At 41.8% G+C, this 25861-nt stretch overlaps 2 protein-coding genes across 2 annotated transcripts; both read left to right on the top strand.

The window, feature by feature from the left end:
- Nucleotides 1-57: 57 nt before the first annotated feature.
- Nucleotides 58-15915, top strand: LOC139648226 (protocadherin alpha-8-like). Its single transcript, XM_071524279.1, has 2 exons — nt 58-2415; nt 15883-15915. The coding sequence occupies exons 1-2, from the start codon at nt 58-60 to the stop codon at nt 15913-15915; spliced, it is 2391 nt and encodes a 796-aa protein (XP_071380380.1).
- A 6793-nt stretch (nt 15916-22708) lies between these two features.
- On the top strand, nt 22709-25105 carry LOC139648223 (protocadherin alpha-3-like). The gene has a single exon (XM_071524278.1). The coding sequence runs from the start codon at nt 22709-22711 to the stop codon at nt 25103-25105; it is 2397 nt and encodes a 798-aa protein (XP_071380379.1).
- Nucleotides 25106-25861: the final 756 nt, after the last annotated feature.

Genomic DNA, 25861 nt, shown 5'->3' with positions numbered 1-25861 from the left:
AGTGTAGGCTGACTATTTACATTGAACGGAATTTTTTCGTTGTTTTTGAAATCCAATATGGCAGGACGACGAGGATGCGGAGCATGGCTGGAGCGACTGATCGCCCTCATGGTTTCTTTGGCTCTTACTTGGAATGGTACTTCGGCACAGATACGATATTCTATTCCCGAAGAGCTCATGGAGGGTGCTGTGGTTGGAAATATAGCTAAAGACTTAGGGCTGGATCTCAGTGCTTTGAAAGGTAGAGGATTTCGTATCGTTTCTGGATCGACCGAGCCCCTGGTTCAGCTGAATCAAAATGATGGCATCTTGCATGTGAACCGAAAAATAGACAGAGAAGAGATATGTGAACGGAGCAGTACGTGCCTGATCAACCTGAAGACCCTGCTAGATAATCCATTAGAGGTGCATTATGTCACAGTGGAGGTTTTAGATGTGAACGATCACTCTCCTAGCTTCTCCGAGAACGAGACGCGCTTAGAGATATTTGAATCTGCTTTACCAGGAGCACGATTCCAACTACGAGGCGCCCGTGACCCAGACAGTGACATGTATTCTATTCAACAATATAAACTCAGTCACAATGACCATTTTCGTCTCGAGGTTAAAGATAGAGGAGAGGATGGAAAAATCCCTTTTTTGCATTTACATAAACCGCTGGACAAAGAAACTGCAAGAAGTCATAGATTACTGCTGACAGCCGTTGATGGAGGAAAGCCTGCTCGATCAGGAACCATAAACATTATCGTTGATGTTTTGGATGTAAATGACAATATGCCTGTTTTTACGAAAGACTCGTATTCTGCAACGCTCAACGAGAATTCACCGATTGGCACAACTGTTATGCAAGTAAATGCCACAGATTTTGATGACGGTTTAAACGGGGAAGTCGTTTATTCGTTCGGCAATAATGTCAATAATAAAATACGTAAACTTTTTGAGGTAGATGCCAATACTGGTGAAATTATTGTTAAGGGATTGATCGATTTTGAAGTAAAAGACAGGTATGAAATTGATATTAAAGCTTCTGATAAGGGGGCGGTCCCACTGACAACAGATAAAAGTGTGATAATAAAAATAGTGGACCTGAACGACAATGCTCCTGAGATTGAGGTGACATCCCTTTCAAATGCAATTCCTGAGGACTCCAAACCAGGAACGACAGTAGCATTGATAAGTGTAAATGATATTGACTCTGGTTTAAATGGGAAAGTCATCTGTTTTATAAGTGAGGATGTGCCTTTCACATTAACACCATCTTTACAAGACAACATGTATTCTGTTGTCACCAAATCTCTGCTGGATAGAGAGCATCAATCTAAGTATGATGTAACAATAGTTGCTAAAGATGCCAGTGAGCAACCACTGTCATCTCATAGGACAATAAGCGTGGTTGTATCAGATGTGAATGATAACAGTCCACAGTTTTCACTGAGCCCCTACACTTTCTATGTTATTGAGAATAATGCTCCAGGAGCTTCTGTATTTTCACTGAAAGCTTATGATTTTGACGATGGTGATAATTCTTTTGTTTCATATCACATTCTGAGAGATAGAAGTGAAGACAACAATCTTGCCTCCTTTCTGAGTATCAACTCTGAAAATGGAGATATATTGGCACTAAAAAGTTTTGACTTTGAAACATTAAAAACATTCCACTTCCAAGTTGTTGCCACAGACTCTGGAACTCCATCACTAAGCAGCAACGTCACAGTGAACGTGTTCATTCTGGATCAGAACGACAACGCTCCAGTCATCTTGTATCCAGTCAGCGCTAACGGTTCTGCTGAAGGTGTGGAGGAGATTCCCCGCAATGTGAACGCAGGACATTTGGTGACTAAAGTGAGAGCCTATGACGCTGATATAGGATATAACGGCTGGTTATTATTTTCACTGCAGGAAGTGACTGACCACAGTCTCTTTGGCTTGGACCGCTATACAGGACAGATAAGAACACTTCGGTCATTCACAGAGACAGACGAGGCTGAGCATAAACTGGTCATACTGGTAAAAGACAATGGGAACGTTTCACTCTCAGCAACAGCTACTGTGATTATCAAGGCTGTGGAGCCCAAAGAGGCTTTTGCAGCTTCTGATGTTAAAAGTGTAGCAAAAGACGAGGAAGATAACAATGTTACATTTTATCTGATGATAACTTTGGGCTCAGTTTCAGCACTTTTCCTCATCAGTATCATCGTGTTGATTGTAATGCAGTGCTCCAAACCCACAGACTATTCCTCCAAGTATTTACAAGACGCAAATTATGATGGGACACTGTGCCACAGCATTCAGTACAGATCCGGAGACAGACGATACATGTTAGTTGGACCCAGAATGAGTATAGGTTCTACTATCGTGCCAGGAAGCAATGGGAATACTCTAGTGGTACCTGATAGGAGGCGGGCATCTGGAGAGGTAAGCAAGGTCACTATTTATCAAGCCTATGAAGATATTGAAGCAAATAATGGCTGATATGTAGATATTAATGATTTCAATGTTAAGAGTCTTGTCACTGGTACTATCATAACTCCTAATTTGAACAGCTGAACAGAAAGGGGCCTCAGTCATTTGCTTTTCATCATTTTGTCCCATATGAAATAAGGTACATTGAACCTGCATCCCTTTCTGATGTTTGTACATGTGAGACTAAATCCTTGTTTATGATTTTGTGAGTTTGTCCCTACCTACTATTTTTGAAAGTAAGTCTCCCGGCTATTACACCTTTTTGTCCTTAATGGAAGCCTCAAAATATCTCTGAGGGAAACAAGGAGGTCGAATGTCAGGTCATCGGACATGAAAAAAGTTAATTTTGGGTTGGCTGTTTAATGTTGGATGCTGAGGATTGCTGTAAAACTACTCGTGGTAAAAAAAGAGTTTAAATGATAAAGTAGATGGTTTGTCAAATTATGGCATGGAAAACTTTCTTGAGAGACTGAAGACTGTTGCGTCCTCTGTAGATACGCAGGCGCTATGAGACATTACTTTTTGAACACAAGAGATCCATGTGTATCCAAACCAAATCCTTTTTTTCTGAAGGAGTGAATTCCTCTCCTCTGTTACACTGTCTCTGTTTTGTATTCCACGGCGTTTGACTTACATTAGCCTTTTTGAAAACTTAATATTAATTACATTGCCAACTTTGACTTCTCTATCATTTGTATTGTAATTGTCTTATTTTAGGATATGTACTGTTGTGCCGCATTAGCTTATAAAGAGGCTTTGAAACATAAGAAGTGCATCATTCAGAGCAAACTGTAGTTAAACCATGCGACTTTGTTTAGTTCAGAAAATGATGTGTAGTGCCTTCCTGTAGTAGTTTAACCTTTGTGTTAGCCTGTCCTTCAAATAACCAAATGTTTGATTCCAAAGAGTATTTATAGAAACGCATGCCCTCCTGATAAGCGTTAGTTTGGCCTTCCCTCTGCATATTTGTCATTTGAGCTACTGCATTCAGTCCTCCAAGTCAAATATGCTTTCAGTGGGTAAACAGTCAGTCAGGTTGTTTACAGTGATCTTGTTTTGATCCAGATATTCTCTTGCTAAAAATGATCATTTGGGTATCTGTCTTACTCTTAGAGGACAAATATGATGATGTGTGTGTATACATGTATGTGTGTGTGTTTGCACACTTTGTGCATGTATGTGTATGATGTGTGCCTATGTGGGTTGTTACATGTGTGTAAAGAGAGTGAGTAACAGAGTGACTCGTGGTCTGTGCTCCATGATGTGATGTAGTTGAGGTGATTAAATGGGCCACGAATGGCTGGAGCTATGAGAGAGAGCTCCCTGCAGCTGGTGTGCTGTGACTAGGGATGGGACCATAACCGGTATTACTATATATTCTTGTAAAAAAACAATAATGATTATGACACTTCCTTAATTTTTATTACAGTGACAACCACAATTACTGGCGACTTGGGAGGCTGAATAACAAATGCCAAAACACAGCACAGCCCCGTGTCTCTCTTGTCTGTCATCACTTATGTCTTATTTTCCTCTAAATAGGGAGCCCTCTAATCCTCTGCAGCTAGTTGGGAAGTGAACAGTGTCATAGAGGAAATGCCCATGGTAAACACATAAACATAGTCATGGCTGAAGCCGGGGATAATAAGGCTGCAAGTGATAAATCAGTGTCACCATGCCCGTCAAATCCTCCTTCTTAATTTGTATCTGATTAATAATTATCCAGATAATATTGTAGGTTATATTGAGATAATTTGGGCCAAGATAATCATACTATGAAACTTTCATATCAGCACAGGCCTAGCTGTAACTCACAGTGTACAGGGCACTCTGCTTCACCAGGGATCTTCCATTCATTGCAGGATTGTAAAGCAGGAAGCAATATATTTTTTCCATTTTTTTTCCCCTTTTATTACCTTTATGATGTGCTAAACGAAGCAAGATTTTAAATGGTCTGTTGTGGAATCTTGTCTTGTCAAATATTCTACAGTGGTTTACTCAGTGATGTGAAAGGCATTATAATGTAGTATGAGCATCTGTTTAGATAATGGTTGTGTGTTTAAACTTACCTCATAACTGAATAACAAATAGGTCATATTCTATCACATCTATGAAAGTCTACATGGTACTAGGCGGATTCTCAATGAAACACTGTGTGTTGCCCCTAGCAACACACAGGCAGATCCGCCTCTCTGTATCTGTTGGTTTCCACAGCGTGCCTTGCATGTGTTCAGCGGTCTTAGCAACAGCGGAGGAAAAACGAGGGAGGGCGGGATGGATGGAGAGAGCAGTAGAGGAGGGGGGAGGGGATTTGTCTTTTGTAAGGCTCCTCTATGGCCATCTCACAGTATTTAATGAAAATGGGTTTATTTAGATAGAAACACATGGATTATGTCAACAAAATCCTCAATCTAAGTCTGGCAACAGATGGTGCCGACACAGAAGCAATAGTGACGGCAGGAATACACTGAGCTTATAATTAGATATTTTATAGTATGGATATAATCTTTTCTCTCAAACAACTGGGTCATCCTTAGATTTCATACCTAGAAAATGACAGGCAGAGGAACAAGAATTTTAAATTGTATTTAATTTATTCTTTGTTTAAAGGCTGATGGCATATTTTGACCTACTGGGAAGCATGTGAATTAAAGTAGAAAGCCAGAGTGGAATATGAATGGAGGAAGGGAAAGGATAAGTGGAGTCAGTATTGTGCCAGATTGAGAGCAAGGCAGCTGCACTGCTTCATGAACTACAGACTGGACACACTCCCCCTGCAGTTTCTCTGTTCAATGTTGTTCAATACCCTACAAGGTGGCGATCTCTCTGTCTGTGTGCTTGCGTGCATGCATGCGCATGTGCATGTGATTGTGTGTGAGACAGCATGTGTGTGTAATATAGCAGCAGTGCCAAACTGTGCTTGGGCAGCAGATACCCATATGAGATTTATATGAGACTGTTGTGATTAAAAATGAGTACATCTCATTATAACTGACAAGTGCTGTGGTGACCTCAGTGGGTCACATTGATTCTTTCCATGTTACACCCTCTGCCCACTGGGTCTGTGTGTTTGTGTGTGAGGAAGAATACGGTTGTATTTCAATTCTGTCTCATTCTATGGGTTTTGTTTTATTACTCTTTCGTGCCATTTCTGCTTACATAGTGGGAAGAGATAGACGAGATGAAGGGGAGAGGGAATGAAATGCAACAAGGGTCATGAGCTTAGATTGCGTTATTGAAACACTGATGCAACTAAAGGCAGTTTTAAATGTGCTTGAGATGTTTGTTTTAAAGCTAGGTAGTCAAGTCTTGATTTTGACTTAAACAACGTAAACATTATTGTTACATAGGAGATTGAAAACTGTATCTGATGCACTGTATCTAATATATTCTCATTCTTCTGTATGCTGTTTTAGGAGGGGGTGTGGCTGCTTGCTCCATTGGCTTTGTCTGTCTGCTTGCTTGCCTTAGCTGATCTGTGCAATTGTGTTAGCATGCTGAGTGTCTGCACTGAGAATCATTCACACTGCAATGCTCCTTGTTATTTTGTGTCTGTGTAGGTTTTCTTTGTTAAGTAGGTGAGAGTATTTTCCCCATTAAAGTGTATTCAGTGTCATAGAGAGAGAGAGAGAGTAAGAGGACAGGCTGAATGTCACAGAGAGACACTAAAGCTCTTAAGCAGGAGTGTATGCAATACCAGCAACTTGAGAGAACTGGCCTTATTTTATATGGCTGCTCTCATGCATTCACACACGCACAAACATCCAAGCAAACCTGCTCCTATATTCCCTTTTTTCTCCCTGTGTTGCACTCCAACACATGCCTTTGCCTTCTCTCAGTTTTTCTGTGCCCAACCCCCCCTGCTTTCACTTTTGCCCTCATTTTATATGCAACTCTCAAAGTCTATTCTTCTCTATCACCTCCCTTTTTCGGCTTTTCCTTTCCATCTCCCCCTCCTAATTGTGCTTTGCTACCCTGTCTTTAGCATGGTTCTTTTGTGATAATTACTGAAATGTTAATGATACTTTATTAGATTCCTTGCACTATTCCCTGTTCTATTCTTGCTCGGTTCTATCTCGTGCAGTGCCCTGCTTTCCCTGCCTCCTTCTTTTGTAGTTTCTCTTTCTCTTCACTCTCCCTTTTCCTCCCTTCCTTACACTCCATCTTGATATCGTTCTGGCTTTTTCCCTCTCTATTACCCGTGCCTCTCTCCATCTCTCCCCTCCCCCATCACTCTCTTGCCCCCGTTTTTCCACTCTTATTTGTCTTATTTGTCTGTCTTTCGTTTCCTCTTTCACATGCCACCCTCTCTCTGTCTCCCTGTCCTTTTCTGTCTATCTCCTCGGTCTTTCAACCACATGCTCTTTTACTCTGTGTCGGTCTGCCCCATGCCTGTAGGGTTGTGGCTGTGGATGCTGCATGTGCTGTAAGCTGTTGTGTGTCAGTGGGGCACATGCTCTCTGCTGCTTTGGCTTTGTTGGAAGATGGCGTAACTCACATCGAGGTCAGCACTGTGATGGTAATCTAATTTACTCACACAGTAGTGCACAGCAAAAACAGCTACTATCTGTATGTTCACACAGGCATGCACGTGCACACAGATGTGCACGCTCACATGCAAAATTATACACATACACACACAAATGCAGTTACTATGGTTTGCCTAATCCATTTTATATAGAAAGGCACTTCCACTGAGAAAACAGGGCAGAAGAGAGAGAGAGAGAGAGAGAGAGAGAGAGAGAGAGAGAGAGAGAGAGAGAATAGCCTAAGGACAGCAGTTTCCCCTGGTGATATAGTGACTCACAGAAAGACACACCCACTCTGAAACACACGCAGAAAGAGAGCTTTTTTTCTCCTCACAATTGATCCCATCACACTGATGACAGGGCCTTTGTTTGGAAACAACAGAAAATATGTTCATGCATACCTCTCTCTTCATATAATTCTGCTGTTTAGGTAGAATGTTAGAATCCACAAGATTCGGAAGCACACTACACTTCATGAACACTTTGTAGATTGTTGGCAATCTAGATATGTCTCTCCAAATCAATGGATCGTGCTTTTGTCACATGTCTATCAATCAAGGCTTTAAGTATTTCTTACTTGAACATGACTCATAGGGTTTTCAAGGTTTATAGGTGTAGTAGGTTACTCCTTCCAATCCACTGGCTTTGTGATTGGGAAGATCATGCCAGTTTCCACCTCAGCACATTCCATCCCCCACCCCAGCCCATACTCTACTACTCTACTACCCTACTGCCCACAGACGACACACCCACACACAGACACACACACACAGAGTTACACAGTTCCCTCCCACGCCAAATTAACACATAAACAGAGTACAGTAATATCGACTGCCCCATGTCTCCCTCTTCCTCTGGCTTGAACCCTCTACATGGGCATGGAAGGTCTCAGAGTGTATCTAGTTACATATAGGGAGAAGCGCTGCTCAATACTGGGACCACAGTTGCTTCTCTCACTCTCTCTTTCTTATTATGTATCTTACATGTGCATTCTGCAGGGATGTTCTGCCCAAGATGTCCATCTCATTTATTGTTCTATGTCCCTCCCTACACTGGTGTGCTTTGCACTCTTTCAGCCTCTCTACCTTTGCCTGCCCTTCTCTCTCTTTCTTACCTATTAACATAGTCAGAGTCCATTCACTGTTAATTCAAAGCTGTACACAGCAGATTTTCCTGTGTTAATGAGTGTTGATTTTTCAGTGCCAGTTTTTGGGAGTTGACGGTGTTAATTGGAGAGTTGTTCACTCATAGACCCGATGAGATCCTCTCTTAAAGTTAAATTAACACTTGCCTTTGATGGATTGGTTGCATTGTGCTAAATAAGCCACATGCTAGCTGATGCCCAGTTTGTCTTTGCTGGATGTACTCTCGCTGCGTGTGTATGTGTGTCAGCACTTCCTCTCCCCAGACCATCCAGGTGATTTGGTATTGGTGAATCAGGAGGTTCTTATTGTGAATGTCAGCAAGTACAGCCACTGCGGCAGTACGGTTTAGGTATTGGCTCATAAGCTCTGTGTATACATTTGTGTGTAGTGCTCTACTGTGGACGCAGAGTGGCAGAGAAGGGCTGGACACACAGAAATGTAGCCTAATACCTCTTTTGTATATCAAAAGTTAGACTCACTGCATTACATTTTAATTTGATATTTCCCTTTGGTATGGCATTTTCATTTTGTGACTTTAACTTTCAACCGGATATATAAAAGTTCAAAATTGGTTTAAGTGCTGTGCCTCTGTGAATTGATACTGCAGGTGTTTTCTTATGTGCGACATTGACACATATTTTACCCAAACAGTATTGTCGTCATTCTGATTGCAAGCACTGGACAGCACATCGTGCCAGTCACAAGGCCAAAATTTCATTTTGGGTCACATATTAAACCGTGGGCCAAGACTCAGTGTAGGTCTCTGGCGCAGATCCTTTTGCTCTTGTCATTTGTCCTGGAACATTACAAGACTGGTTCAGAGCCATATGTATCTCTGATGTGAGTAGGCCCAGGCTAGTCACTGCTCCTCTCTATATGGGTCAGAGTCAGACCTGGTTCTGCCATGTTGATGGCACATCAGTTTTACTTATGAATTGGTCCAGCAAGCCATACTGGTTTACCTCTCTGTTTAATATATTATGTGTTTGAAAGGACTCCTCTTTCTATTTCTCTGAGATCTTTGTGCCTCTCTCTTTCTATCTCACTCCCTGCATCTCCTTCATGCTTGGTATTGTGTGAGTAGTTCTGACCCTTTCTCCTCTCCACCACTCTTATATCACACTTATATAAGCCTTCAATTTCATTATGTCCCAGTCCATTGGCTGCATGGTTGTGTGGATGAATTCTGTATGTTGGGCCCTGTCACTCTTACTTCAGACTCACTCCACTGCAACTGAATCAGGGTCAGGCACAGAGGCCTCTCTCCAGGGTGTCAGCCTGGTCTATTTCTAGGGGTTATAACATTTCACTTATGAATGTCCCAGAGGAAAATAAAATGTGTACACTGTGTGTCTCGTGTTAAACCCGTGCTGGATGAAATGATCTCATACAGCTCAGGGTCCTGTACACAGACCTTGAATGGATAGAATGGTCATTCCCATTCAAATCAACGTTCCAGGAAGGTCGGAGCGGTGGCCATTTTTATTTGAACCATTGGTCTAGCTTCAGTATAAACCGATTTACAGCAAGTCGCTGAGGTGAGGGAGAAGTACAGTCTTTGATAAAGCTATGTTAACCTTGTCGCTAATTTCATTTGAGTTTTGACAGTTTGCTAACAGACTCATCTGCACAGTTCTCAAGCAAGTGTGACAGATTTTATGGCCTTAATGTTGTCACCATTGCAACTAGCCCTTAAAATTCTATAATTGCCATTTTATGCTGTACTAGCCAAATTACCATGGCAAACAGTGGAAGGACTGTTCTATCTATTCAAGTTCTGTGGTCCTGTACCATGCTGATATGGATCTATAAATATCAATTTTCCTGAATCAACAGACTTTACTCTGTATACGTTAACAGTAACACCGTTGCACTGTGATTGTATAAAACAATCATGATGTAATAACCTATGCTTGATAGCTTTATAAAATGCAGTTAGCTGTGTGCTATTTTTATTTTTCTGAATCAACAGAGTTGAGTGCAGATGTAGGTCTATACGACTCTTGTTAAGCATCTGTGCTCGTCCAGCCCCAACATCTGCTGCTGTGTTTAGGTCATCACTGTGTGCCCGGAGGATTGAACTGACTGTGGGTTCAGTGCGAAGCTGCATCCAAGGCAGCCGGTCATGAATTGGAAAGCTAGGGAAGGCACGCTTGGTTGAATGTCCACTTGAAGTTCGCCCTGTTGCAACACAGAGGCAGGACAGCAAAATTTCCTCTTTTCTAGTGGATTGGATTGTAATCTCTGATTGAAGAAAGTATGAATGGGTGAGGGAAACACTGAGCCAGCTGTTAGGATCTTGAATGCAACCTTGGTAAGAGGATTGTATCCTCCCAGCAGTATCCTTGCACTGCTCACTGTGGGGTAGATAGGGTATATGGCCACAGTTGCCATACACTTGGCTGATGAAACTATGCTGTGTTTATTTCCAGCCATGGGTGGGATAAGATCTTGGCTGTTAGAGGGATCCAGTCTCCAGCTGCAGGGTTCCTTTCCCCCCTGTGGCTATTTGCCCCCTCCTAGTGCTCCCGCTAAGCATCTTGGGTAAATGCTTGGACTTGCTTCGAGTTAGTTCATTTTTGTGTGCAAGCAACAGTATTCTTATTGGTCTGAAAGTTCTTGCTTCAGGTATTTACAGCAAATGACTATCATGAGACTTTGTCTGTATTACTGGCTCATTTAATTTTGCCACAACACAATATTGATGACTTGTCTGACTTGTCAGTTTTTTCTTACACTGTTGTCAGCCTGGAGTGTGAGCAGAATTTTACAGAAGGAGAATTATCCTATAGGTTGTTGTCTGTGATTTGTCTATAGATTTGTAGCCTACTGTAGAATCTCACTCTTTCTTATACCTGCCTGCTTATGAAACATTACTAGAAGAAAAATGTCAGGTACCAAAATGTCACTGTTTTTATACTTTTCCATCGGTTACTAACTTCAGTGTAAGTATAACATGTGCCTCTATGGTTGGAAAAAATCTTTCACCCTTGCTTTTATGAAACTCAAAAATGTATGGTATGGTATGCATGTATTTGTAAAAATATCATCCCACAATCTGTAGCGTTTTAGGCCTGGACAGTGAGTGAGTCATCTCAGCCCACATGTAGCTTTTCATTTCCCAAAGTGAGTCTGCTGTGTTTATTTTTAGGTGAACCATCTGTCATAAAAAGTGGAATCAGAAATTTGGGCATTTAGGTTTAATGCTAGTATTATTCTAGCTTGATATTTGTGAGACCTGCTTATGTGATGCACGTTAGCCACACCCCTCTGTGTGTGTGTGTGTGTGTGTGTGTGTGTTCTGTCAGTCAATGTTCTCTTATGTCTCCCGCCATCTTATCTTGTGGGTGCAGTGTATGAATTAAACAATGAGATATGGGTGAGATGAGTGTTATGCTGTAAGCCTGAATGAGTCAGACATATCCCACTCTCTCCTCCCTCCAGCCGCCTTTCCCCCTTCTCCCTACTTTATCCCCCTTATCACTGTCCTGTCCTCTTGTTTTCAGCCTGATGTACATTCCTTCTCATCTTCTCCCTGCAACGGTTTCCCTTCCTTTGCCTGCGTGCTCGTTTCTTCAATCCCTCTCTTTCTCTCCAAACCTCCTTTCACTCTCCTCCTCACACAAAGAATCTCTTTCTCTGGTTTTCTTCTTTCCTGTCCACCTCCCACACAATCTGATTTCCTCTGGCTGGTGCTCTCTCTTATGCCCCCTTCTGTCGCTTTGTGTGAGTGCAGGCTGATAGAAAATGGCTGACACCTTTCTCTTTCTCCCCACTCAGCACTCGGTTCAGAGACTGGCTTGTTCTTTCTCTCTTGCCTCTCTTTTCATTTACATTTTTTAATCTCAATTTTGTTGCTGATTGCTATTGGGATATATATATTTTTTTGCCCTTTATTCTTTATTCCATCCAGCATGCTCCCCACCTTTTAGAGCGGCAATCTTTTTCTCTCAGCCATATGACTGAAGCAGAAGTAGCAACATAGGAAGCACTGCCAAACCTCAGTCTGACCCTTTACAGCCCTAGGCATGGAGCCAAAGACAAAAGAATCTGAGTCTTCCCTGTGTTACTGTCTGTGTCCTATGTGAAGCCAGAGTGCTTGGTTGGACTATTCTTTCTTAAACTGATGTTGTTTTTTGGTTGTAAATGGCTTCTTCATTTGCAGTGTGAGGACTGTCAGACATGCTATTTGTATATTGTACTTTGTTTTCATACTGTATTGCATCATTTTGTTTTGTGACTGATTGTTGATTAGTTAGATCAAGGAAGGATTGTTGCAGGATCTGTAAAGTCCTTTGAGACATGCTTTGTGATGAAGGGCTAGAGAAATAGGTTTGACTCAACATGACTTATACTGACATGACATGGTTTCAGATTCCACAGTATTCTCACATATGCCATTAGACTGACACTTATCCTTTTAATGTCTCGCCATATGTGCATACATTCTTAGCATAGGTAATTGCAATGGGAATCTGCCCCCTAACCCTGGTTGTTTTAGTGCCATGCTCTACCAGTTGAGCCACAGAGGACCGCTAGCATCTTAAGTATTACGTGATACATCTCTACGTTGTCAACTAGGCCTAACACTTTATTGACCGTGTCATTCTGATCAAGTGACATTTTTGAGGACAAAGCTCTGCCAATGCTTGGTATAGCCATGAGGCAATAATGACATTACTTCAATGTGTGTGTGTCTGTGTGTCTGTGTGTGTCTGTGTGTGTTATGGCTACATGATTATGGCAAAAATGATTATCACGATTATTTTGCTAAATAGTGCAGTCACAATCATTAATCACAATTATTTATGTCTGTTTAAGGAATAAAAATTATTTTATTGCACTTTTACTCTAACATATATTTGTACTTTTTTTCAGTGCAGTATTTCTTTAAATAGCAGCAGCTAGAAGGTCTTGTTTTCACTCTTACCATCTTACTCCTATTGTGGTCCATATTTATATTTGAAATAATAAATAATTACTACTTTATTACTTTGGACCACTGCTGCAACCTTAAGGCAAACAGAATCTGCACTTGTTTATCATCATCTGGTTTAAAACCATTGTATCTCCAAAGGACAGGGGATGATACTTTTTTTTAAGAACTAAACAACATTTTTATGTCCACACTTGGGAGTGTCAACTTGGGACTTTTCTCTCTGGTTCTGGTCTTCCTCTCTGTTGGGCCTATCCGTTCTTTACTACTTTGCTCGCCGCTACATTTTTCCAAAGATGGTCTCTGTAAGATTTCTCTCTTTCTGTCCCACCAAAGCTGCCTGCTTCTCCGTCTTAACTTTAGTTTTGGTCACATGGGTGCATGTTGTGTGTAATGGAAGCTCTTGACATATCACACCATCACTTTCACTTTCACCAAATTACATGGTTCTTGATGTGGAAACATAAAATTGTGATATACCATTACCTATGATTAATTGTGCAGCCATAGTGTGTGTGTGTGTGTGTGTGTGTGTGTGTGTGTGTGTGTGTGTGTGTGTGTGTGTGTGTGTGTGTGTGTGTGTGTGTGTGTGTGTGTGTGTGTGTGTGTGTGTTACTGCCTGTCTGTCTGTCCGTCTGTCTAGCTTACCCCCCAACAAAGAGTAAACAGTCCAGGTCTGTGTGCGTCACTCTCAGCGTGTCGCTGTGTGTTCTGATGAGTCTAGTCTGATGGTTTAGATGTCAGCAGTGTGTCATAGCCAGTAACAAGGCCATTGAGCGTACGATGCATGGACTAGATCAACTAAATCTTCAATGCATTGTGCCAGGTAATGAAGTGAGAATCTGAATCTAATGTGAGTTGCATGTTAGAGGAGCAGATCTGAGAAGAAACAAACAAGACAATTGAAAAACATACCCCCAAAATAGCAAGGAGTCTGGTCTGCTTGTTTAATGACTCCTGTACATGGGGGTCTTTGTGATGAGACTGGAATAGAATTGTTCCCTAAGCCCTTGTTTACTGCCTAGTGTCCTTCCTAATCCTGATTCACTTTGCCTTGTCGTCTAATGGAGTAGTGAAGCAATGGAATGTGCACATAGTGCTTCTACTGTGCCTTATCAGACGCCCGCAAAAAAACCCACACATAATTCTCCCTCTTCCTCCAGGTGCTTTGAATTAGAAATCTATCTCAAAGCAATCTTCCCATTTTGCCAGTGCTTTCAGTATTCCCAGTTTTCCTGGATTAGGTCTTCCGCTAACTGTGTAAAGTGATAATTCTACTATGTGCTCTTCTAATGCGATTAGGAGGAATCGTCTTAATGATGCCATGAAGAGTAGCTTTGTAAAATCAGCAGCAGAGAGAATAAATTAGGACGCCACTCAAACTCAGATGAAGTCCAGGCTGCTGTTGACATCTTTTCTTTTCTCTCTGCTGTCTCCTCATCTGCTTCAGTTTGATGGTTTATCTGGCACCACCTTTGGCTTTACCCCTGTTAGAATGTGAATTAATGTGAATTAATACTTCTGTTATTATTCTTTGGTTTTTACTATGTGTCCCATTATTCTCCCTAATGTCTTCTCTTTTGGTCTTTTCAGGCCTGTGTGCAAAATATTTTTATGGCTTCGTAAAAAAAAAAAAAAGAATGTTGCAAGCTCGTTGCAAAGAGTGTTGCAAGATCGAAAACACATAAACAAGGCGAGGAAACTGTGTGTTATTCTTAAGGCTAACTTATTCTTGAAGACGATACTTGTCAAAGAAAATTTTGAGACAGATCATGGAGATTAAATTCCTTTCACTCACTGTTCTTCTCCTTATGGCAGTGTGTATATTGTTAAAATCACAGGGGCTTAACTCCCCTCCATCTCTCTCCAAGTCTGTAGTCTTCCTTCAAGAATTTTGTCTATTATATTTGTATTATATTTCTACTATATTTTGTTGTAAGTTTATTTTCTACTGTTATTAGTTTTAATCCTCCTCTCCTCTCTCACAGACGTTATGTTATGTTCTTTTCTAGGATGCATTTGTTGTATGGTTTATTGTCAGTGATAATACATGCCATTCCATCTTAGCTCATGTAACCTCAGTGCAGATGAACAAAGTAAACACATATAGCAAACACATATAGATACACACACACACACACGTTGCACCTAGATCTTAAAGGCTAAGCACATCCTCACCACAGTAAAAGAAGCTTATCTTATGTTATCTTATATGTATCTCTTATGTGCTAAGGTGATGTCCATGTAGCTGATTAAGTTTTGATGCTGATGAGAGTGGAAGATGGTGTTTGCTATTCTAAAAGAGCTGCAGGGCTGCAGCAAGAATGATCACCAGCCAAGTCATTATTTTATAAATAGTTATCATCTTCATTTTCTGTGGAAAGTGGAGCAGTCTCACAAAACCACTTCAAACTGCTTCCAATGTCTGATTCTCTGCAGACCAGCACTCTCCTCTATTATTCAGGCCCTTATTTAAAGAAATGGGCCAAGGCCTCATGCAGCAGGCCTGGACCTGCAATGCACTGCTCTGCAATTCATATGCAGCACTGCATGCTGCATACTCAATACTGCATAACTAATAAGAAAGCAAAAATAGGCATTACACAATGCTTTAAAGATACATGGATATGTCTTGTATGCTGATCCATGGAAAATAAGAGACAGCCAAAGTGTGGATAATCATTATAGGTATTATAGTAAGTTTGTGATTTCAGGCTAGATTTGTGAAATAAAGAATAGGTTTTGTAAAGAGCTGTGTATTTATACTTTGTGGTTGCTGTGTATTTGTTCTTGTTATCTGCATCTGTAGGTGTATACTCTGTCGGTGATCTACTCTGCATAGCTTCAGCTGTAGCACGATTGAATTATCTCCCTGTCTTTCTCTCTGTTGCAAGTCATTGTTTTGATATGTATCAGGCTGGCTGAGAGTGTGTCAGGTATTGTTAGATATGTCCACATCTGCTTTCCCTATCTGGGAGAGTTGGCTTTTTCATTTCCGCAGGCAAGAGAAATGTGTGGCAGACACGAAGACAGCTAGTGTATCTGTACCATTGATACGGTTTGTGGAGTGTGTGTGTGCTAATCTAATATAACATTATGTAGCTTTGCCTGCCTCTGACTGCAGTGTGTGTGTGTGTGTGTGTGTGTGTGTGTGTGTGTGTGTGTGTGTGAAACCGCTCCCTTCAGCTCTAGAGAACAAAGAAAAAGAAAAGAAAGTCTCCCCCTTGTGGCAAAAAGCGGAAAATACCAACCATTTCACTTGTACTGTATGTGTGTCTGTGTGTCAATACATTCAATTATTTATCTTGTTCCAACTCTGTGTGTATTTTTGTATTGACTGGTATTGCTAATGGGTTTCTGTGTCTTTATTGATCCATGAATAGCGGGTCCAACTCATTTTCTGCTCAGTCTACTTTAAACCAAGCACGTGTCCATGCCCTCTCCCCCAGTGAACTGTTTGATCGACAAATCTAGGTTATCCATGCCTGACTATAAAGCTAGATTTATTTTTAATCCCACAAAAATGGTTTGGTTGAGATTGTTTCTGTGTGTGTGTGTGTCTGTGTGTGTGTGTCTTATATGCTGTTATATGCTAAATGTATGTATTATATGCGAAATACATGAATGTGCATAATGAAGTGAAATCTAACCCTAAATCTTCTGGGATTCACCAAAGGTGTGTGTATGGGTGTGATTAGGGGTGTGTGTGCCAATGCCCTGTCCTTGGCACATGGACAAAGTGCTCATAAAGACGGGGTGGAGAGGTGGGGGGCAGGAAGGGAGTCTGAGGGGGGCCGCATCTGTGTCACCATGGATACAAGGGAGGGGAGGTAGTGAATCAATTATGATGCAGCTGTTCACTGGGGAAGCAGAGATCTATCGGACACTGCCTTTGTCGCTAGGCACAATGTAGAGCCAATCAGAGTGTCCATTACAGTCACATTCATTCTAGCCAACCAATCAGAGATTTCCATGCTGCCTTTGCTGTTACCAAACCTTACTGAACAACCAATCATGTTCACAGCTTTGATAAAATGGTTGGTCTGCTGTTGCAAAGGACACCATGACTGTTTGTAAGCTACTGCAATCTATTTGCTGGATTAGGTAGAGTGTTTTTTAATAGAATGAGTCACACATGACATTCTCAATGAGCTATATATGAGTGAAATTCATGCATACAAACACATCTCTCTCTCTCTCTCTCTCTCTCTCTCTCTCTCTCTCTCTCTCTCTCTCTCTCTCTCTCTCTCTCTCTCTCTCTCTCTCTCTCTCTCTCTCTCACACACACACACACTCACACTCACACTCACACTCACACTCACACTCTCTTACTCTCTCTCTCTCTCTCTAGCACACATACACACACACATCAAGTCCACACTTGGCCACATCTCTGAGAAAGACGGAGGGTTTTTGTTTGCTTGTTTGTGTGTCAGATCCTCTCTATGCATTTTCCCTGCAGCTAAACTCCAAACCCAGACACTGGCATGCGTGCTGTTGCTGTTGACTACCAATTTGATTCAACGCTGCAGCTTCAATAACACACCACACTCTGTTGACTTAGGTAATGGTAGCATGACTGGTCTGGTTTTGACGTGAGCACTGATAGCATAGTTTCCGCGTATTGAGACTACATTGACATTAGTAATCAGAGGGCCCTTTACGCAGTCTACGTATCTTCTGTAAAGTGACATATTCTACTGATGGGGTGGGCAGTGTCATTCTATCAAATGAGAACAATGTGTGGATATATGTGTGAGTGTGGGTGCACTGTTGAAAAAAAGGTGGTTGAAACATCAGCTAGAATGTAGAAGTGTCTGGAAAAATGTGCAGAAAAGTAGAAAGCATGGCATAGATACTTTATTAGGAACAGTGGATATGTAGGAAGACTACATGTAATAGGTTAAAGCCAAAGTACTACTGTCATGTCTCTCCAATTAAGCCGTTACAACTCATCACTCCATCAAATGGAGCAATAGCCTTGGCAACAATGGCATGCTCTTTTCTCTGCCTGTTATTTTACAGTAGAGTAACTAATTATGTGATTTTTGGGCATTGTGCCACTACTTTCCAAATGAGTGAACAGTGTGTTGGTCTGTCTCTAGTGTGTGTGTGCATGGGCACATTCCATATTGCTGTGTCCTGGTTTTCATCTTGTTCCGGCTCATGTTTCCCAGACCCGCCCCTGTCCTACTTATTCCAGGAACCAGTGGAGGCGAGCGCAGATTTGGAAATAAATGATTAAGTGGTAGTTGGATTAAATACAAGGAGCAATTCCTCACTCTCTCTCTCTCTCTCTCATGATCTTTGTGTGCGTTTGTGTGTATGCCTACATCTCTGGGTGTGTGTCGGTGCATGTATGCAGATTTCGAATTACGGGAATTATTTTTGGTTGTGAAAAATAAATTACAGGAATATCCAATTTGCTCAGCGATTCTAAATGCCATGTGGTAGATATGCATGTAATTTTCACATTTTGGAAATTCTGATCTCATGAAAAGATGATTACATTTCCTTCTATTTTTACATTCCCTTTTCTTCCAAGAGGCTTATCTGTTCCTCCCCCACTCGTTACTACAACCTGCTTCCTCTTCTTTTATTTCACTCTATCTTCTCTCTCTATGACATTACATTCCAGTGTCTTTCTCCTCATCTATCCTTCTCTTTCCCTCCCTCCATCCCTTCTGCTGTGTCAGAGTACTTAAGTCATTAGTGTACTACTGCATTAGGGTGTGGTTCTAGTCACACTGTTTCTACAATCCAGTGCTGTGTGAGTCATATTACAAAAGTGAATATGGTTCTACACCTCAGACAGACACACACAAACAAGGTATGGAGGAATCGATCTGAACAATAGGCATCAACCCTGCCTGTTTAGTTTTCCATAATGGAGGTGTTGTTCTGGAAGCTAGTTATTAAATCAAGAAGGAAACCTCCACACGGTGTATGCTGCCCCCTCATGCCCTAATTAGCTGAACTCCCCATACACAAACAACACAGTATGACATCAGTATCTGTCCACACAAAGCAGGATGTAGTCTGTGGACTGCAGAGGAGAGGAGGTGGGTGGGGTGGGGGTGTCTCCAGAGCCCTGGCCCAGAGAGGGTACAGGGGGCTGGGCATGGCTGAATGAGAAGGTCAGCCTCTCTGTGGGGGTGTGGGGGTGGAAAGAGAAGCAGGCGCTGCTGCTAAAGTGGACCTGTCATAGTGAATATGCTGTTGCAGAGCTACATTACCAATGCATGAGCAGCCCAACTGCAACCCTGGCCGGCCTGCTGTGTGTATGCGTATGTGTGTGTTTGTGTATGTGAGTGTGAGTGTGTGCATGTTTCCGCCTGTCATTATGCTGTGATCTGCTTTGTTCAGTGAGACACTGCAGCGTGACTGGGAACAGTAACAGATAAGAACTCAGTCTGAATAGAAGAGCACTATAGAAATGGGTAGGAAATCCAGAAGGAATTGTGTTACCTTTCACACTATCCACTGCCTTTTGAGCCCATAGCCTGGTGTATTAGTGTGTTTCTCCTGTGTGTGTGTTTGTGCGTGCACACATGCATCATGTCAGCCCATGAGATGTCGTTGCCATGGAGACGAGAGAGCTGTGCAGAAGGAGAGAGGAGAAAAGAGGCGGGGGGAGACTCGCCTTAGAGCATGTTCCGACAACACCCTTCCCCCATCTACTCAATGCACTCACACAGATGCACAGTACGGTACACGCCCCTAAACACACACTTACTCACAGGCGCAAACACATACTGATGGCTACATTCAAAGGATTATGAGAATATCATTATATTATTTTACAATATAATGTAAAATATTTGTGAATCTACTGATTGGCAGCCCTTTAACAATGCAGTGAACACACCCAAAAACATCTCTCTCTCTCTCTCTCTCTCTCTCTCTCTCTCTCTCTTTCTCTCTCTCTCTTTCCATCACCTACTTTTCACTGCTCCCCCGCCCCATCATACCACAACGCTCTTGGTCTTCCCCCTACCATTTCTTCCTGAAACTCAATCACGAGAGGTAAACCACAGACTGGCAGGCAGACTAACATGCACACACGTAGTTAACCACTGGATTCATCGTGCATCACTTATCTGTTCAGGGACCAAATATTGTGGATCTTTATTTAACCAGCATTTATTCACTATTAATTATTCAGCGCATTCAATTATCATATCCTCAGGAAATGTGACTTTCATCAATGCATACGGAATTAATAAGTGAAAATGGGACTGAAAAATTGCCTCAAAATTGCCTCAATAAGGGCATGGTTGAGTTTACCAACTAATGCACTATAATATGGCAATAGCACACACAAATTGTCTGTGTGTGTATGTGTGTGTGTGTGTGTGTGTGTGTGTGTGTGTGTGTGTTTGTATAGTATCATCATTGTCTCTGCAGTAGTACGTATAGTTGCTAATTGATTCATTGACCCCCTCTGCGGATGCTTCCCAGTGGAGTAGGCCAGCCCAGCTGTATCTGTCAGTGGAAGAGGAGATGATGTGGTGGCTCTATGTCATCAGCATCTTTCACACTTCTGTGGCATGATCAATGCTTCCTCCACATGGCCTAGTGGGCATGCTCAGTAAGAGGGCCTGGCTGTGTTCTCAGGGTGGGGTCAATGCTACAGCCTCCAATGTCACCCATAAATGTGGGTCATGCAGTTCTTACTGTACTCGTGGGTTGTAAATTGAAACATCACCATAGCTTTTTTGTTATTATTTCTTGGAGAGCTGTAATGGGAGGATAGTGCAGACGTTTATCACACATTTAACTGGCTTGTACATTTGCCCTACAAAATAGGGTAACGGGTCAGCAGGCCACAAAGCAGCATCCGTGGCAAGCTGCATCCACATCACCTTTTTAAAAAAGAAATTATCTTTGCGCCGCTAAGTATAAAAACTTTTGTGTAGTGTTTTCTGTGTGAGAAAGTTATGTCCTGTCAGATTAGCTTGGGCTGCAGCAGTCCTGTAAGGTCAGCGCAATGCAGTATAGACAGTAGACAGTGACCTACAAATAAACTATGAATCACTCAGTTCCATCATAGGCTGTCTAGGTCTGGAAGACCAGGTGGTTTGCATATATCGCTCTTTGTGTGTGTGTGTGTGTGTGTGTGTGTGTGTGTGTGTGTGTGTGTGTGTGTGTGCGCGCGCATATACATAGCCTACATGTGCATTTTGCTCAGTGTCCTTGTATGGAGACAGTTTTTATTTTGCCATACATTATGAAAATTGTGTGCACAGGTCATCCTTTGTGGGCTATTATTGTTATTGCGTTTTGGGGAAGAGACGACTGTGACTCAGTATGTGATGATTATTAATATTTTCAAATCAAATCATGTTTCCTAGGGAATGGAAATAGGACAGGAGTTTCTGCATCCAGGGCTTAATCCTGGGATTACAAACGAGGGAACGTTCATAAGCTCATGACTACTGTCTCTGTGGAGATGTGGGTAAACACCAGAATTCACCAAAATACCCCACAGCAGACAAATGTCCCTCCTGTGTCCATGAGTGGAGTAGAATAGGAAGGTCGTATGAATCTATTTATTGCCTTAAAGGCCATATTATGAAGAGAAAGAGATAAAACAGAGGGAGATATGTGGGTGCAGTGAGATGGAAAGGCTTATTAATTTCAAAACCTTTTGGTCAATGTTTACTAATGCCAATATACAAAATACACTGTGTGTTATGAATTCATTCATTATTTACACAAGTTTCTAGTCCTTCTACTCATTTCAAGTTTGACATTATAATGAAAGGGTTGATTGACTTGTATTATTACTCAGAAATTATCTCCAGGACAGCAGGATATAAACAAAAAAGAAAGAATCACACATATTTGATGTCAAGCCACATAAAAGGCCTGATCTATGGAAACCTGGTTGTTGTCATGTCATGTTCATGTTGCGAGACCAAGTCCTTTACTTTCTTTGCTTAGTCGCTTATGTAAGTTCATGTCTGAATTAATATATGTAAAACGGAAAAAGAGTGGGGTAGAGGGGGAGAAGGAGGTAGAGAGATGCTGTGTGTGTGTGTGTGTGTGTGTGTGTGTGTGTGTGTGTTGGGATCGGGACTTAATATTTGAAGGACGGTTTTGGCAATGTCACACACATCCAGACAGAAACTGCTCTCCATTCATGACATGCTCTAATGTGCTGTCCATGGTGCTGAAATGTCTTGTTCAGCCATATATAAACACAAACCATATATTCTCTAATGGGAATAAAGTACCTTAATAGTATGTTGTTTGGATAACATATGGTATTATTTTCGTGTCCTGACATTAAATAATATGCTTGATATGATTTAATAGAAACTCAGGAGGCTACATCGCTTTTTGAATGCTCTCTGAATGCTGTCTGCACATCACCTCTTTTACCACGTGGCGCCACTGTTGATCCATCGGAGTGAGCGCTACTCTCTGGCACATCTAGGCCCCTCCCGTTTTCAGATGGCAGGGACGTTTCTGAAGGCTTTGTTATAAAGAGACGACGAACGAGGGAAGAACAGATTCGTCTATACCGTCTATATTTAAAGCTCACTTCGACTGATATCTTCCTTACTGTCTGAAATATTCGACCTGGATTGGCAATTTGGATTTATGCTTTGTTCAGGTTGGATAGAACTATGTCTTCGCCGTGTAGATGGAGCTCTACTGGGATATATCTAGTGCTTGTTCTGCTGGATCTTTACTGGGAAGCGGTGTCTGGGCAGCTCGCCTACTCCGTCTCAGAGGAGGTGAACCCGGGGACTTCTGTTGGAAATATCGCTAAAGATCTTGACCTAAATGTACAAGATTTGGAGGCCCGTATGTTTCAGATTGTTACCGGATCAAAGAGAAAATTTTTCGAGGTAAATCTTAAGACTGGGGTTCTGTACGTCAATGAGAAAATAGACAGAGAGGAGCTTTGCGCAGAGGAACCCAAATGTACAGTAAGTGTAGAGGCCGTGATAAATAACCCATTGAAGCTTTATCGTGTCGAAGTAGACATTTTAGATGTAAATGATAATGCTCCATTGTTTACAGCTAAATCACAAAATTTAGACATTGCAGAAAGTACTTTACCAGGTGTGAAATTCGCTTTATCTGAGGCAACTGATGCAGATGCGGGAAAACATGGAGTCAACACATACAAACTAAGCCAGAATGAACATTTCTCTTTGGCAGTGCACAAAACAGGGGAGACTGTGTCTGCCGAGTTAGTGCTGCAGAAAGCTTTAGACCGAGAGAAACAGCCTGTGATTAGACTGACTCTGACCGCTGTAGATGGAGGGAATCCTCCGAAGTCTGGTAGCTCACAGCTTGTTATTCATGTTTTAGACAATAACGATAACCTTCCAGTATTCAGCAAATCTTTGTATAAGACTCAAATTCCCGAAAACACACCACCAGGCACAACAGTAGTCTCTGTGAACGCCACCGATGCAGATGAAGGCCTAAACAGTGAGATTGTGTATTCCCTCAGAAGCAAAGATCAAGACCACATACTTGATATATTCGAAATTGAACGTCAAACGGGTACCATTACGGTAAAAGGCAATATAGACTTTGAAGAAAGAAAGGCCTTTGAGATTCGTGTAGAGGCCAGTGACAAAGGCCAGCCACCGATGTCTTCTCATTGTAAAGTACTCGTAGAGGTGGTGGACTTAAATGACAATGCTCCTGAGATCACTGTGACGTCACTACGTAACACGGTGAAAGAGGACGCTAATGTAGGCACTGCTATTGCTCTTGTGTCAGTTCTCGATAAAGATGGTGGTAAAAATTGTGAAGTAAAATGTCAGATCACAAATAATAACGTTCCATTCAAACTCGAAACAAATTACAAAAACTATTATTCATTGGTTGTTGATGGGCCCCTAGACAGAGAGAGTGTCTCTCAGCACAACGTGACCATCACAGCTACTGATAAAGGAACTCCCCCTCTCTCCAGCACCAGCGTTATTACTGTACACATTTCTGATGTCAATGACAATGCACCCATTTTTGTAGAGCCCATGATTAATGTTTATGTGAAAGAGAACAGTCCAGTAGGAGTAATTATTAAAACGGTGTCTGCAGTTGATGCTGACGTTGACCAGAATGGCCAGGTGAGCTATTCATTTTTAGACGTTAATAGTAACTCACTGCCGCTGTCTACAATGGTAAATATCAACTCAGAGACTGGAGATATAGTCAGTCTACAGTCTTTCAACTTTGAGGAGTTAAAAACGTTCCAGTTTAATGTTCAGGCCACAGACTCTGGTGTTCCTCCGCTCAGCAGCAACGCGACTGTGAACGTTTTTATCCTGGATGAGAATGACAACAGTCCCGGGATTCTCGCGCCCTATTCTGAGCACGGCTCCGTTAATAGTGAGAATATTCCCTATTCTGCTGAAGCGGGCTACTTTGTGGCCAAGATCCGGGCTGTAGACGCAGACTCTGGCTACAATGCGCTGCTTTCTTATCACATCTCTGAGCCCAAGGGAACCAACCTCTTCCGAATCGGAACCAGCACCGGGGAAATCAGGACTAAGAGGCGAATGAGTGACAATGACGTGAAGACTCACCCGTTGGTGGTGTTGGTTTGTGATAACGGAGAACCCTCCCTGTCAGCTACTGTGTCTATTGATGTAGTGGTGGTTGAAAGCACAGCTGACATCCAGACTCAGTTCAGACACGTGCCGATAAAGGAGGAGAGCTTCTCTGATTTAAACCTGTATTTGCTGATCGCCATTGTGTCGGTGTCAGTGATCTTTCTACTGAGCCTCATCAGTTTAATAGCTGTCAAATGCCACAGGACAGACGGCAGTTTCAGCAGGTACAGCGCCCCAATGATCACCACCCACCCTGACGGGAGCTGGTCTTACTCTAAATCTACTCAGCAGTATGACGTGTGTTTCAGCTCAGACACACTGAAGAGTGACGTAGTGGTTTTCCCCGCGCCGTTCCCGCCTGTAGATGCGGAACTGATCAGTATTAACGGAGGAGACACTTTTAGCCGGACTCAGACTTTACCCAACAAAGAAAAGGTAAGAATATAAAAACTTGGAAATATTTCTGCAAGTTAATTGCCTTTTTATTAAAAGAGTGCTAATATATAATTAAAGACAATCTGGTAAGTTCACATACATCTCTGTCAGTTTTTGTTTAGCCAATATTATATGTTTTTATCACTGTCCATGGTGCTGAAACAAGCTGAATGTGTTGTGTGCGAACTCCAGGGGTCAAAGAGGAAAATGAGTCTCCTTACAATCGAAAAGCAATCTTTCACTGACCGGTACGCTTATTAGGAATTTCTAAATATGCCTGTTATTAACTGGTGAATGGTGAATACCCAATTTCATCGCTTTTAGGCAAGATGTATGTTTGGATAAAATCATTGCACTCAGTTTGTTCCTTGTTTTGTTGGAAAATAGGGAAATATGTTCAGGTTTATTTGTCAATATCCATTTTCTGCCTTCTTTCTGCACTTATTAATATTTTACTGCGTTACCACGTGCGTTTCAATCAGGGCCAAGCTTTTTGCCTCAATATCATGTAAATCAGAAAGAAGTGAGGTTCTATCCTTCGTTCTGAAAAAAACAAAAAATAAACATATCACGATCATATTGTGCTGAGTTGAATTATCCGTGTGATAAATTACACATCTATGTCTGTCTTGTAGTATAAAATTGATTAGTTTGCAAAAATGAGTGTCCGTCAGAATACGTCATTTCATTGTAGCTGTTTAATGTTGAATGTAGTTGTAGAATGCAGTTATTTCAAATGGCCACATGGGGACATTGTAGACCATCACA

Source organism: Centroberyx affinis, unplaced genomic scaffold (genome assembly GCF_046629955.1).
Source record: "Centroberyx affinis isolate AG114_WGS23_722 - 3 ecotype Tasmania unplaced genomic scaffold, CSIRO-AGI_Caff_v1 ptg001172l_1, whole genome shotgun sequence".
NCBI lineage: Eukaryota > Metazoa > Chordata > Actinopteri > Beryciformes > Berycidae > Centroberyx > Centroberyx affinis.
This window is presented reverse-complemented; position numbering and strand designations above follow the sequence as displayed.

Bases quoted from the DNA above. Each gene is read 5' to 3' on its own strand.
- LOC139648226 (XM_071524279.1), top strand. From the start codon at position 58: ATGGCAGGACGACGAGGATGCGGAGCATGGCTGGAGCGACTGATCGCC. The intron at 2,416-15,882 runs GTAAGCAAGGTC...CTGCATCTGTAG, and splicing joins GGAGGCGGGCATCTGGAGAG to GTGTATACTCTGTCGGTGAT.
- LOC139648223 (XM_071524278.1), top strand. From the start codon at position 22,709: ATGTCTTCGCCGTGTAGATGGAGCTCTACTGGGATATATCTAGTGCTT.